The following is a 14469-nucleotide window of genomic DNA, read 5'->3' on the forward strand; positions in this document are numbered from 1 at the left end:
TAAATGCAGAACATTTACTACTTTAAGCTATATATGAACATGAAATGTTTATAAATTTCAAAGAAGTGCTAACCAATAAATCAACAAGTTATATTGAAGCCCAATGTTAAGGTTACTATAAATTTAAAATGTATTAGTTTGGTTAGGAATGAGTCAGAAAGAAGTAAGGCAAATTCACGCACTAGAAATGATTGTAGATGAAAAAGATAATGATAATAACTTGCAACAAAATTTCTTGAATGAAAAAGAAGAAGATGCAAATGTGGAGGAGGAACTTTTAAACTACGTAGCTAAAAGCAAAGCAACTTTTATAAGTCAACAAAAGGATGATCCAGATTTAAGTTTAGAAGAAAAATTAACAATTGCTCGTGATGTTCTTAAAAAAAGCCATTGTTCGTTCTTATCAAAATTTGGACACTACTTAAAAGAAGAACACTTAAAATATTTTGAGAAGGATAAAGATGAAGACTATGAAATTGCTCACCATATTAATAGACTGCGAAGGTATTTTAATAATTCAACAAGACAAACAGATATTAGAAATAGGCGGTATCAAGCTTTAAAAACTTTGATCGATGAAGGGGAATACTTCAGTGAAACAGAAATGATGAAACGAAATCCATTATTATACGAACATTTGATTGGACAATATATGACTGAAAAGCAAAAACAGATAAGAGATAATATAGATACTAAAAATATTACTTTTGTAAATTTATTAATGGAGAGCATTGACAGAGATAATATAAGTAAGAAAAAAAAATTACAAGAAGAAGAGGAACAGAATGTATTGGAAGAAACTGAATCAGATGAAGAACAGCAAGATAGTTGTACATTAAAACTTAATACAGAAAAAACTGAACAGTGGGGAAAATTTTTAGAATTACACAAACCAGAACCTCATAATGAACTACAAATAATAAATAAAAAGCCACATAATATATCTAAAGCAGAAAAACAAATACTTAAACAAGAATTTGTAAGCTACATGTATCAAAATTTTTTAGATGGGAAAGATACAGATTTTGATTATAGGTATTATAATAGGTTTTAATTATAAGCAATTATTTTAATATGTTGGTTTATTAATATACTTTATATACAATTTTTTTTTTCAGTACTGTTGATAATAATGAAGCATATGATAACATTGATATAAGATCACAGGATGAAGAAGATAAATACTTTGATTCAGAATCTCCAGAAATTGTAAATTTAACTGAGGATATAAATGAGAATGAGACTGAGGATGAATTGGATATTTATATGAAATCATTGAAGGTTAATTGATATTTCAGTTTATGATAATCAGTTCATATTAAAAGTTCTAATTCACAATAAGATTATTTATTCAATAGGAGCAGGTTGCTACAAATGCAAAAAAATCCTTGGATAATCTTGTATGCGATGATTAATTAAAATTCTTTTATATGTATCATATTGTAAATAAACATTTATGAATAGTAGATTTATTCTTGTACATTTGAATGTTTGAGCTTTGCAGGAGGTCTGATGGAATGGGTTAAGGACCTCTGGCAGCAAAATTGGGAAACAACAGATAAGATTAGCGATCCTTGTTTCTTCCACGCTACTGTGTACAAGAGGAACAAGGACAATAATAACTTCCTGGTTTTAAAATTGTGGAGAAGACTGTCTTATATTATTAGAACAAGTATAAAGAAGTAACGCAATTTTTAAAACTTCATAAAAAAGTACATTTGCGCATATCTTCTTTTGTAAATTTTAAAATTTATAGAATTGCGCAATTGGATGTTAGAATAGATACTGTTCAAAGAGTTCAATAACTTGTAAGATACAAGCAAGAGGGCTCTAGGATCCTTTTAATCGCGTGGTATAAAAATGTATTAGTCAGTTGTGTACGGCGTACGGTATCTATTCCACCACCCCGGTCTCTCCTTGTCTACTACTACATGTAGCAATATTATCATACGTGTACCTAGTTCACTTCACTTCAAACATACGTCAAAATGGCTGAGCTAATTGCGGTACCGTTGAAAAAACCATCTGACGTTGACGTTATTAAACCACTTACAAACGTTATTAAATCAACTTATAATAGTTCAAGTAATCAAAAAGATTATACGGAGGCAATAAATGATTTTAGTAAACTAAGAAACAATGCTTTGTGGCGAGCATTCGAGAAGTTTGAAAGTTCCTTGGAGGTTATATACAGGTATGAGTCATGTTTAATTATTATTTCGAATGTAATTATGATGATTTTTCAAAAATCTGTACATCCGGTATCTTCTGGTTTATTAATTTGACCCTTATTTCAAAATGCTGTTTTAGGAATAATTACTACAAGCAGTCAAAAATTTATTATCTAATTTCGACAGTTTTCAAGTGCATGATAAGATATTTGTTTATTAATACTAATTTGTTAGAATATAATATAATGATATCATTCAGAATTATTGTTATATTTTGAATAAAAATTATTTTTACCATTTTCAGCTACTATGATCAATTATGTGCATTGGAAGGGAAAATACCTGCTCATGAATTACAAATTCCATTTAAGTGGAAAGATGCATTTGATCGCACTATATTTGGTGGAAAACTTAGTTTAAGTAAGATATTTCAATGTTTTTTTATGTATTCATGTGAGAACAAAAATGTGTCTTAGTCATCAACTGATTAATAAATAAGCAATAGATAAGATAAAGTTATTGATTGTATCATTAATTTTGGTTACATTTTTGTGATTATAGCTTCACAATATTTGACTTTATACATTGATTTATGTTTTCAGCTATTAGTACAATTGGATATGAAAAAGTATGTGTATTATTTAATATTGCTGCATTGCAAAGTTCAATAGCAGCAACACAATCCTTAGAGAGTGATGAAGGTTTAAAATTGGCTGCAAAATTGTTTCAAGTTAGTACATCTATTTCATAAAATTAATTGCATAATATTATTTGGAAGTTTTGATGTTTATATTTAATTGTGTAAACTTCAGCAATCTGCTGGAATCTTTAATTATCTTAAAGGAAATGTTATGATGGCTATTCAAGAACTCACACCAGACATTAGTCCAGAAACATTAAGTGCATTATCTGCATTAATGCTTGCTCAAGCTCAAGAAATATTTGTACATAAAGCAATCTATGATGCAATGAAAGATGGAATTGTTGCTAAATTAGCTGCACAGGCTGAGGAACTATATGCAGATGCATTAAAGTTGTTTCAAAAAGAGATTTTTAGAGCATTTTGGGATAAAGAATGGGTTCCCTTAGTATGTATATTTCACATGGATTTTATAAAAATTAAGTATGCTGAATAATTGTACTTATTATATTAACATAGATTGCAGGAAAACAAGCTGGGTACCGTGCAATGGCTGATTTTTATCAGTCACTTGTGTGTAAAAATAATAAGAACATTGGGGAAGAAATTGCCAGACTAGAGGTAAGCCTTGCATATAATTATTACTGTAATATGTGTAATTATGTTTAAAATATATGTGTTTTTAGCATGCTGTAGAATTATTTAAAGCTGCTCAGCAACGTTCAAATAAACCTAGTTTGTTCCAAGATTATGCTAACAGGGCTCAAAGGAATCTTACAGAAGTGAAGAAAGACAATGACTTTATTTATCACGAAAGGGTACCCGACGTTAAATCGTTGGAACCTATTGGCAAAGCTAGTGTTGCAAAGTTGTTACCACTGCCAGAGGTTTTCAGCTCGAACTTTAAAGGTTTGTTATCCGTAGCGGTAATTTATTCGAATGCAGTTCTTTTTCATTTACATTTTTCTGTTTCTAGATCTTTTCTCTGACCTATTACCCGTTACCGTGCATCAAGCATTATCTTCTTACGAAGTTCGTCGTAATGAACTAGTTAATTCGGAAATATCTAAATTACGTGAGATGACACAAGTTTTGAATAGGTCCGTAGAAATACAAGTCTCTATAACATCTAATCAATATTCATTTAATACCTAGTAATCATATTTTTAGCGTCTTGGCAAGTTTAAACTTACCGGCGGCTATCGAAGACACAAGTGGAGTAGAGTTACCTCAATCTCTGTTAGAAAAAGCTCAATATGTAAATGAAGCAGGTGGAATTAGAGCTTTGAATAGTTCTATGAAAGAGTTACCCGAGCTTTTACAACGAAATAAAGAACTTCTAGACGAGGTGAGTGAATACAGAATTATTTATTGAGATGATTATTAAATTAATGTTATTTTCGTAGTGTGACCGAATGCTCCAAGAAGAGCGAGAATCTGACGATCAATTAAAAGAACAATTTAAAGAACGATGGACGAGAATACCTAGTGCGCGTTTAACAGAGCAGTTCACTGTTAATCTGCGGAAGTATCGTGAGATTATTAATAATGCTGTAACAGCTGACAAAGTTGTACGCGAAAAATATGAAAGTCACAAAGAGGGTATGGAAATTTTAAGTTCGGATGAGGGCGATTTAATCAATGCTGTGCCAGCTGGTTCAGCGGTTCAAGAAAGCCGCACTGTTGCTCATCTTAGAAAATTGATGGAGGATGTAAGTATTTTTTATAAGTTTACAATTTATTTAATTTATATTGAGTTATATCCTTGTATTTTATAAGGTTGAAACGTTGAAAGCAGAACGCGATGTCATCGAAAGCGAATTAAAATCTGCTACTACTGACATGAAAACGACATTTTTGTCAGCGCTTGCTAAAGATGGTGCAATCGATGAACCAAACTTATCCGTGGAAAGTATAGGAAAGACATACGGACCTTTACAGAAACAAGTGAGGGAAAGCGTTGCTCGTCAGGAACAACTCATTGCAGAAATTCAGGTACGCTCGAATGCAATAATATATAATTAAGATATTGTTTATGATATTAATTAATGCAAAATTTACAGAGGAGTCACTCAGAATTTACAGCAGAACAATCTGGTAGTGGTAGCTCGCGAGAAGCGATGTTATGTAAACTGGCAGCTGCTTATGATGCATTTAAAGAATTAAGAGACAACTTGAACGAAGGTGCTAAATTTTACAACGACTTGACGCAGGTAAATATTAATTATATTTTCATTAATTGCTATTATATTCGTCAAAACAATGTGCGATTTTATTTTTTATAGCTATTGGTGGTCTTCCAAAATAAAATATCAGATTTCTGTTTTGCTCGTAAAACTGAGAAAGAAGAGTTATTGAAAGATTTAACTACAAATTTGAGTCATACCGGCCCAGCTACGACCCCTACTATTCCGTCTCATCATGGAGGTATATAATATACTAACACTAGGTTTACGGAACACGTCGAAGCGACGTATGTTAGGTTATGTAAATAATGTATGATAAGTTTGTTAAGATAAAGAATAAGCGCATAAATTAATTTATGTTTCATCCTTCATTTTCTCATTGTTGTTTGTGTCTAATCTAAAAAGTATTCATCGAGTATCCGTAGACCTAGTGTTTAGACATAATGTTATAAAATTTTTTATACAGTTAATTTTCAATCGAAAATTTAATTAGGAGTATCAGCACAAAGTCAATCTGGGACAGAACAAAGTGGATCCTCACAGTTGCCGTACCCTACACAGTATCAAGGTGCAATGCCGGTACCATATGGAGCTGGTCCAGCTACACCTTATCCTGCATACATACCACCTCCTATGCCTGCTACTTATAACCCATATGCAACAATGCCTTATCCAACACAAGGTAACTAAAGTCCAGAATCACTAGTGGATATTCATAACGTTTCATATGTGTTACATTTGACGTTTCACTTTTAGGAGGTTATACTCCATACCAGCCTATGCCGCCAAATCCTTATGGCGGATTTGCGACCATGCCGCGTTACACCGGCGGTCACCCTCCTCATGGACAAAACCCATACTGAACCATAAACCGAGCACTGTGATTGCAAATATAGCCATATAATTTTATGAAAATGGGGCATAAACTGTATTTAATGATACCGTGGCAGTTAAGGCACAACATTATTCGATCTGTCCAATGAAAACAATGAAAAGCAGCGCGGCAAGGACAAATTTGAAGAAAGTATATTCCTTCGTTGTTATTGTATTTCATGCAGTTGAATTTGATATAGAATATATCAAGCTTGAAATGACGCTTCGTAAAAGGAAAAGAAAGGTTTAAGCATAATAATGCCTTTGCAATTTATAAATATATTTTGTAACATAATAAGTGTAATCAATGACTTTATCTATAAATCAAACTTATTTTATCGACGATTAGTATTATCTAACCTTTTTTTAGTATTTATACAGCAACATGTATACGTTAACAATTCTTGGTGCATAATATTCATTACGCCACTTATGATTTCACTTTTATTTCAAGTTGTATATTTTTTGTAATAAATTAGAATGTCATGAAAAATGTTATATAACCGTTCTTACGAAGTAAAATTTTATTTTGAAGATTTTAAAACGTAGAGTAGGCACGAAGCCTACTGTCCCGATCTCACTCGAGTGAGTTGTAGGGAACGATTTGTAACCGAGGTCCTAAAACGAGATAAAACAGTAATAAGGTTGTGCTCAGTAGGATCAACATCGACGGCATATCTATGACGCAGTTTATTATACAATTACAATATTCTTACTAATCATATTGTGATAATGATCGTAGTAATAGTATATCTTAGATAACATGAACTATTCCAGATTGATATGACTTTATTTATACAGCATCGTCGCCGCACGTACACATTCTTTCACTCTCTTTCATACGGTCTCACGCACACTAGCTTCCGGTGAATCCCCGCGGGACCGGGGGGAAGCATGGAGGGCGGACGTCAGAAACACACATTTTTAATCATTTATTCCTAATCGTAGCGTGTTTCGCGATAGAAACGTTCACTGTTACAAGCGAACGCGATAAAAAGATCACGAATATCGCGAGCATGCCTCTAATTCTCGGTACAAAATAGTTTACACGATTCTTGTCATCGAACGAGGATGTTCCTCGCGATTATGACTTTACTAATTAATTTCGTTTACCCTTTTAAGAACTGTCATACCGTGCTCCTTTTTTTTTCTTCGTTTGTCGTTTATCACCTAACGATTACCGCTTTTCGTCGTTTATAATGTTTTTTTTTTTACCTTTAAATGGTACACCATCCTTATATAGATTACATTACCTCTAGGCATCGAGTCGAACGTCCCATTATTTACGGGTTTACACATCGAATCGTTAATAGGCTTCTAAATTAATACTAGACGTCTCTGTAAATGATTATACGTCTCTATTGATTGAATTAGGCGACTAACTTTTGTATACCGACCATTTTGGTTGCGTTCATTGTGCCGCCATCTTGGGAAATGGTATCTGCGTGTTCTTGCGCGTCTCTTTAAAATTATTTTGTGCAGGTATTTACAAGAAAAACGCGGTGGGACGGCAGGAGTAAAAATCTTGCGGATCTTCGTGTCAACGAAAAATTTTTAACAAGACGATTAGGTCATTTTTAAGTCTTACTTAAAAAAGATTGTCAAGTTTCGCTATGAAAAACTAAAACTTCTCACTTCTTTAAATTGCACAAATTAATCTCTTCAAGAATGTAGTTAATTTTTGTTAATTACCACGAAGAAATTATATAAATCTGTATAGAAACCATTCTTGAAGAGATTAGAGGTACTAAAATATAAAAAAATGATCGAAAATAGGGAAGAAAGGGTAGACAGAAAGAAATTAAAAGGAACATAAATAACTAAAGTCTGTCTAGTACTTTTATTTTCAAATAATAAAAGTTAAAATATAATGAAATAATAATAATTAATAATTAATAATAATAATTAATAATAATAATAATAATAATAATAATCAATAATTAATAATAATAATAATCACTGTGATAATGCGTGTATCGCTCACGGAATGCGCTGGGTCATCGAGGCCCAGAATAAAAATGAACCAATGACACGTCGATCAGAGGGTGGGGACGAGGGTTCGATTCTAATTTCTCTCTTCTATCTACAAAATAAAAATAAAATAAAGCATACTGTACACCTTAACGACGAACGGGAAGAAGAAAAAGGAAAACGCGAGTGTCCCTTATCTCTGCTCTCGTATCTCTCCTTCTTCACCCTATTTGTCTATCGATTTCTCATTTCTCCTCGCTCGATCGTTCATTTTAATCTATAAAAACTTCTACGCAACGCACTCGAACCGGGTGCACTAGGAACTCTTTTTCTTTTTCGCTAAGATCTCTCGCTCTCTCTCATTCGCGCTTTTGCTTCGCTACAGCTTGGTCCACGACTCTGGAAGTTAATGTTCAAAGTAAAACGAAACAGGGTGAGGAGTTACTTTGATGATTGCGTGAAAAATGAGGGATGATTATGGGGGTGAGTAGGGCCAGCAAACTGTGTTTCGAAATTGTTCCGTGCTTCAAATGCTTCCAGGTACAAATTCTTTAAACTTAGAAACTTTCGATTCTAAAATTGCTTTCATATTTTTAAATTGTTCCAAATTTATTCAAATATCTAAATTTCCAAAGGCTTCAAAATTAAAACGCTTATAATTTACTACTGTGTAAAGCTTGATATTAATGGTGAATTTTTTCCCGGGGCATTTGGAAGCACGGCCGGCCCTGTACACAGGTGAAATCATGATCCGAAACGAAAGGACGCGCTTGATCGATATGAGATCTCGTCTCGTACACGTTTACATACGTACATACAAACATACACATGTTATATTATATTATATGTATACAATAGCGCGGTCACGATACACCAGAATATGGAAAATATATTGTAGTATATCGCGGTACGTCGATGTGGCTCCCGTATAAAATTACATATAATATAATATCAAATATATATACATATTAACACGTTCTGTGTCGCGGATATTTAAAAGAAGTCTCAACAAATTTTATACAAGAATGTACTGTTACAATTTTTTACTTCTTAAATTCAATTAAAGAATACTTGCTGCCTTTTACGCGCTTCCGATGGCGGCACGGAACGCGTTAATAGAACACACTCTCAACGATTTCTATTCATAAAATGCAAAGAAAGGTTTCTCGCAAAATTCAAGCACCAAGTACTCTAAAAGAAAATGAAAAAAGAATCGAAATAAAATTTTTACTTGGCGTTTGAACTGTTACGCTTACGATCATCGAGTGACAGCGTTGCCCAATGATATTTTATAATTAACGATTACTTAATCATCGCAATAATAAGAAACGATCGTCACGGTGAGTAAATCCGTCGCTGATTCGTTAATCGCCGTTCTCTATCGAGTCTTCCTATTATTTACAACACGTTTTCTTTATACATTTATGTATAATATGTATATTTATACACGCATACGCGTATTACCGGATGCGCCCGTTTTGCCTGCCGCGTTTCTTTTCAGTTTCCCGGAATGCATATACGCGCATACACACATGTATAATATATAATATATTTATACGTATATGATTCTTAGTATACGGCGATTACGCTAGTAACTCCCATGCACGTACACGTTTCTCATCGCGATTCTCACGAACGTAACTTGTCTCACAATCAGTCTATCACAGTGATGGGCAACTGTGCACGCACGTACAAGTAGTATGCACGCGAGGGCACTCCACGTTTCTAAATTTATAGTTTTCATTACTAAAATTTTACCAAAACCCCAAATTTTTAAGTTGTACAATTTCTGAACACCTATGTTTCTAAACAGAAAAAAATCAGAATACTAAAGGAATTTCTAAATTTTCAAATCTGAGAAATGGAACACTATCTCGTCACACCTTTGACCTGGGCACCTGCCCACCACTGATCTATCATAGCCCTTAATTAATCACCGGGAGTTCACCACCTCGAAAGTCGAATTTTCAAGCCCCGCAGGATCACAGTTCGTGTTTGAAACTCGTGTCATAGCCTCGTGTGAAATTGATATTGAAAAATATCGAGAACGAGCGAACTGTCAAGCCACGACCAAGAAATTTCACCCTCATAAACATATGTATAACGATTCGCTTATATGTATATCGTATGTACACGTACGCATGTATCTACAAAATGCTAAATCCTCGTGTCTGTGCAAGAATTGTTTCGAGAACACGAGAGCTTCCACACCTTTGTTGAACCCTTCCCTTTTATTCTTAACAGTTTGTTCTCCGTAAGATGACACCTTTGGTTCGAGCAGCTACAATTAACTAATTTCAATATAATCGGGTCAAGGCTTCTCTCGTATTCTCCTTGATTAGATACCTTCTGGCTTTTATTTCTATGTACAGACGTACCTCGGGACACGGATATGTATGACGCTGCGACAGACACGCAAACACACGCGCGATTATGTACAAACGTATTGTCGGACCTCGCCGCATTTTCGCCACCCACGAGGGGTGATTAGAATTTGAAGATCGCAAGCTCGTCTAATATTTGATTGTTACTATGATATAGTCTCGCTATATGGCCCACAATGTGGCGCACAACCTTTCACTTTTTCTTACAAATCGTTTACAAAATAAATAATTCCTCTGTCAGGAATTTATCACTGTAAAATAATTGTCACAAGGGTTTGAAATTTTGTTGAAACCTATGTTCTTATTTTCTTGCTCATCTGTTATGCTACGTTCTTGCTCGTAGGTATTGATGACGTTATTTACTGTAATTTACTGTCATGGCAGTGGACCAGCTTGAACAAGAAACTTGTTGGTTTTGGACGAGCTTTCGATCTTGAAGAAATGGTCCTCTCGCAGGTGGCGCGTAAACCCTGCTTACCACGGAGAGACGAGCTTGAAGATGGCTCTCCTCGAAGGAATCGTCTCGTTCGATGAATTCAGAAAGTGATCATTCCTTCAACGTGTTACTTGTTGGTGCTGTGGTCTGAGGATTCGAACACGAATGCAAGTGACCTTTCTTGTTCTCGTTTCGCGAATTCGAAGCACACGTATTCGAAGTCGCGAAACGGAGAGAAGCGTGAACGATGCGAGTCCAAGATGGACGCCAAAATGAAAATCGAAGAGAAACCAGTCGATTGCACGAACGGTTTCCTCCTGATAAATATTTCATAATTGAACGACTAGCCAGGGAAACCGATTGAGGGTTTTATGGCGACCAGTTGCATTCGTGTGGTTAATTGCATGTTGTACAGGTAAACGTTGAATGGCATCGGCCTCCGTATCGTACGTAAGAATGAAGTTATCGTTTCGAAATATTTTCAAATCGACACGGAACTTGAGATTTCATATTAATTAAGTTGGTCAAATCGACGAAAGAAGACTGTTGAGTTCAAGACGAAAACTTCATTCGATACAGTTTCCTCTTCAGTGACGTCAGTCGGTGCATCGAAACACGTAATACTGAGAAAAAAATACACAGTTCCTAACAAAACCTCTGCTCTTTGGATGTTCGCAACATCGAACTAAAAGTCGAAATAAGTAATTGTCTAGAGTCTTTCACCGACGATAGTCTCGGTTCGTATACTCTTCGGATGATTATACGCTTCTGTCCCCTCTATCCCAACGCGGCTTCCTCGAAGCGAACTGGTCTCGACACCAGGATATGTTTCGAATTGTATCAAGCCACACGTGTAGCCGTGTATTGCTTCACCCAGTCGTCGCCAAATTCCATTTGGCACCGAAATGCATCGACCCTGGGTCGTCACCAGTGACCCACTGCACACAGACCAGCCGGCGAATTAATGATAGAACTCCGGTAAATTGCACAAACGTCGTTGCTGTTGCTGTTGATGCGGTGGTGGTTGGTGATGGTGCTGGTGAAAAATAGTGTCCCCCTGGTGGGTGGGCTGCTGGTGTCACTCGTGGGACTTACTGCTGAGCGGATGGTAATTTCCACCTGCGGAGGCCACCAGGGCCAAGGGTAACGGTGATCCCAACGGTGTCGGATGAGGATGAGAATGCGCCATGCCTGAAGAGTGCGTCGTCAAAGCCAAAGGACTTCCCGACATGGAGCTGGCGAGCGACGCGAACACCGAGGGTGCAGGGGACGCCATCGTTGGGCTGCCCATCGCCGCTGTCGGTGGGTTGATCCTTTTCTCCTTTTGTCGTCTGGAACGGACAGTACGTCTGATTAATTTTGGTGGTAGATCGTTAAACGCTCCGAAATTAGCGCAAAAATTAGAGTTGAAATTTACTGAAACGATTTGAGACTAACCTATTGCAAAACCATACTCGAACGACTTCTTTCTCCATCGCCAAACTGTCTGCCAAGACTGTTATTTCTTCGGAGGTGGGTTTCGGATTTTGCATGAACGCCTTCTCCAACGCTACTCTCACACTGGTCTCTATCGAGGTCCTCTTCTTCCGCCGCCTGCCGATGGCTTCCGGTGTGGTGAGCGGGTTCGACAGGGAGTTGGGATTGTTCAGAGAGTTGTCCGCGTCCTCCAGCCACTTCTGCAGGAGCGGCTTCAGCTTGCACATGTTCTTGAAGGACAGATTCAGCGCTTCGAACCTGGTGATCATTAATTGGTCAGAAAAATCTTCAAAATTAAAAAAAATGTTTCGAGCTGAATATATGAATGTTTCGTACCTGGAGATCGTCGTCTGAGAGAAATCGTTGCCGTAAAGTTTCCCCATCGCCAAACCAACATCGCCCTGAGTGAAACCGAGCTTGATCCGCCTCTGTTTGAAGGTTTTGGCGAACTGTTCGAGTTCTTCGAGGTCAGTGGTCTCTTCTGGCGATGGTTCCAGTCTGGTCGGTGGTTGTTTGACGGCTGGCGGTGTGCCAGGTGGCGGTGGTGACCTTTGTTGCGTCAAACTTCGACCAACCAGACCCCCGCTACCTTGGAGAGCCTGCTGTTTCTGCAGAGCTTGCAATTGCTGGGCCGCTTGCGCCACTGCCTGCTGCACCTGATCACAGAAAACCAAACGTCGTCTTCAATCCACTATGGACGATATCTGTATTTTTGTTTAACTTGGATGCAGCTCGATGGCCAATCCGAAACAGTACCTGCATGGACTGTGAGGGCGGATGACTGGGTCTTGAAGAGTAACCACCGCTCTGCAACAGCCCCTGCAAGACGTTCGTGACCATTGATCGAGGTCGTTGAAAAACCGTCTCGATCTTTTCACGCTCGAAATTAATTCCTCACGTGGTGAAAGATCGTTTAGGGTGTCTCAGGGTGCTTTATGTGGTCACGCGACTATTCAAGGCGCGATAGGGTTAAGGGGTTTAAAGCGACACGTGTTGTGCTCGTGGACAGGTACGTAGGCAAAGAGGGGTGCCTCTCGAATCGATCGATTATCTTCAACCTTTTCTTAACCAGATGCTCGATTACGAGAATAAGGGGCTCGTGCGAAACGCGTCGCCTGGGGAGGAAAAGGGTTCGGGACAGGTCGCGTGTCGCTTTAAACGAGGAACTTTATGCTTATTGTCGCTAAGTGAAGACACCCTGCGAAGGGTGCTTTGAATACAGAAACACGTGTCACGACAGGTACAAGCAATCACCTGTACTTTTGTGGACCAGTGTCAATCGAAAAGGTGAAAATTAGAAAGCAGGAATTCCGTTTCTGGAAAACTGCATCCGCGAAATTAAAACGCTAGAAAGCGGCAAGTGATTGTAATTCTATTGATTATAATTGGAGATAATGGCTTAATTCGAAAGTGAACTGTTGCTACTATGATGCGTTGTACCGCCACTAATTTTTAAAATGGTTACGGAGTTGCACTCGAAAAAACCTGAACATTCAAAAAATGTATATTTAATGCGATTTCTAAAAAAGTTACGAACAAAGGCATGAAGTATCCATTACGCGAGGATGAGTGGCCAAAAATGGTCTTACGCCATGCGTGTAATCTCGTACAAAGCAAAGGGGTTGAACGCAGGTTGGCAACTACTCAAGGGTTGCGCGAAGGTCGTGTGCCCGTTCCTAAATCCCGAGACTGTTTTCGAAAAGAAACCGAGAGGATTTAGAGAACGAAGGTAGAGAGAGACGCGGCAAAGAAAAGAGAAAAAAAGAAACAGCCTGGCCACGTGTGAGGTAACAAAAGGCACCCGGTGGCAAGGTGCCGAAGGGATCCGATGGATCTCCTTGTTGCACCTTTCAAAGGAGACACGGAAGACTCGGCTTTAATGCTACGTACGCGTATATCTACCGGTGAACACGGACGGCCATTAAATCTGCTCAAGTTCGAAGTCGTTTTGTTAGTTTTTCCAGGAGGTTACGTAGCCGTGCACGCGCTCCATGTGACGGAATCTATAGAAATTTTTTTTCCTAAATGCACAGACTCGGGTCTCCATTCAAGGAAGGGGCCTCGAGGAGGAGGGTCGGAATCGTTCGGTATCCAGGAAGGATCGTTTTTCATGTCCCCGGATATATCGATTTTTCTCCTACGATCCGCGGACATCGGAACAATCGGAAACTTCTTTGCAAAGACTTTCTCTGAATATGCAATAAATATCTTTTCTTCCCTCTCATTCAACGGATTTAGAATTTAAGACCCTCGATAAAATCTGGGTCTTTGTTGGACCTTCTTAGAACTTTTTACTTACTTATCGTGCAGATTATTTTATTGATCTTCTTGC

General features: G+C 37.3%; 3 protein-coding genes across 7 annotated transcripts in view; 2 read left to right on the forward strand and 1 right to left on the reverse strand.

Annotated features, from left to right (window-relative positions):
- Positions 1 to 148: 148 nt before the first annotated feature.
- LOC100880441 (coiled-coil domain-containing protein 97) lies at positions 149 to 1638 on the forward strand. Of its 2 annotated transcripts, none has more exons than XM_076534001.1 (3): positions 149 to 1035; positions 1119 to 1281; positions 1505 to 1638. In XM_076534001.1, the coding sequence occupies exons 1-3, from the start codon at positions 149 to 151 to the stop codon at positions 1511 to 1513; spliced, it is 1059 nt and encodes a 352-aa protein (XP_076390116.1). In that variant the 3' UTR covers positions 1514 to 1638. The 2 variants fall into 2 exon arrangements, with proteins under 2 accessions (XP_076390116.1, XP_012137451.1); XM_012282061.2 differs by lacking the exon at positions 1505 to 1638 and adding an exon at positions 1359 to 1466.
- A 211-nt stretch (positions 1639 to 1849) lies between these two features.
- On the forward strand, positions 1850 to 6212 carry ALiX (programmed cell death 6-interacting protein-like protein AliX). The gene is made up of 14 exons (XM_003699427.3): positions 1850 to 2194; positions 2476 to 2591; positions 2774 to 2901; positions 2984 to 3259; positions 3331 to 3432; positions 3498 to 3720; positions 3788 to 3911; positions 3982 to 4159; positions 4218 to 4523; positions 4591 to 4806; positions 4875 to 5024; positions 5097 to 5238; positions 5491 to 5679; positions 5754 to 6212. The coding sequence occupies exons 1-14, from the start codon at positions 1989 to 1991 to the stop codon at positions 5858 to 5860; spliced, it is 2463 nt and encodes an 820-aa protein (XP_003699475.2). The 5' UTR covers positions 1850 to 1988; the 3' UTR covers positions 5861 to 6212.
- Positions 6213 to 7691: 1479 nt separating this feature from the next.
- LOC100875025 (uncharacterized) overlaps positions 7692 to 14469 on the reverse strand; it is a 131242-nt gene continuing 124464 nt past the window's right edge. The window contains exons 7-10 of one of the 4 annotated variants that reach the window (XM_076533998.1): positions 12894 to 12956; positions 12474 to 12793; positions 12099 to 12395; positions 7692 to 12010 (exon numbers count right to left, since the gene is read on the reverse strand). In XM_076533998.1, coding sequence (XP_076390113.1) covers positions 11740 to 12010; positions 12099 to 12395; positions 12474 to 12793; positions 12894 to 12956 — 951 coding nt within the window. In that variant the 3' untranslated portion in view covers positions 7692 to 11739. The remainder of the gene's footprint in view (positions 12011 to 12098; positions 12396 to 12473; positions 12794 to 12893; positions 12957 to 14469) is intronic. The other 3 variants (XM_076533999.1, XM_012282107.2, XM_012282115.2) reach the window with 3 other exon arrangements.

Source organism: Megachile rotundata, chromosome 7, assembly GCF_050947335.1.
Source record: "Megachile rotundata isolate GNS110a chromosome 7, iyMegRotu1, whole genome shotgun sequence".
In the NCBI taxonomy this organism is placed as follows: Eukaryota; Metazoa; Arthropoda; class Insecta; order Hymenoptera; family Megachilidae; genus Megachile; species Megachile rotundata.

Excerpts from the sequence above, each read along its gene's own strand:
- LOC100880441 (XM_012282061.2), top strand. The coding sequence starts at position 149 with ATGAGTCAGAAAGAAGTAAGGCAAATTCACGCACTAGAAATGATTGTA. Across the intron at positions 1,036-1,118 it reads GATACAGATTTTGATTATAG|TACTGTTGATAATAATGAAG; the intron begins GTATTATAATAG and ends TTTTTTTTTCAG. Across the intron at positions 1,282-1,358 it reads TTTATATGAAATCATTGAAG|GAGCAGGTTGCTACAAATGC; the intron begins GTTAATTGATAT and ends TTTATTCAATAG.
- ALiX (XM_003699427.3), top strand. The coding sequence starts at position 1,989 with ATGGCTGAGCTAATTGCGGTACCGTTGAAAAAACCATCTGACGTTGAC. Across the intron at positions 4,160-4,217 it reads ATAAAGAACTTCTAGACGAG|TGTGACCGAATGCTCCAAGA; the intron begins GTGAGTGAATAC and ends TTATTTTCGTAG. Across the intron at positions 5,025-5,096 it reads TTTACAACGACTTGACGCAG|CTATTGGTGGTCTTCCAAAA; the intron begins GTAAATATTAAT and ends TATTTTTTATAG.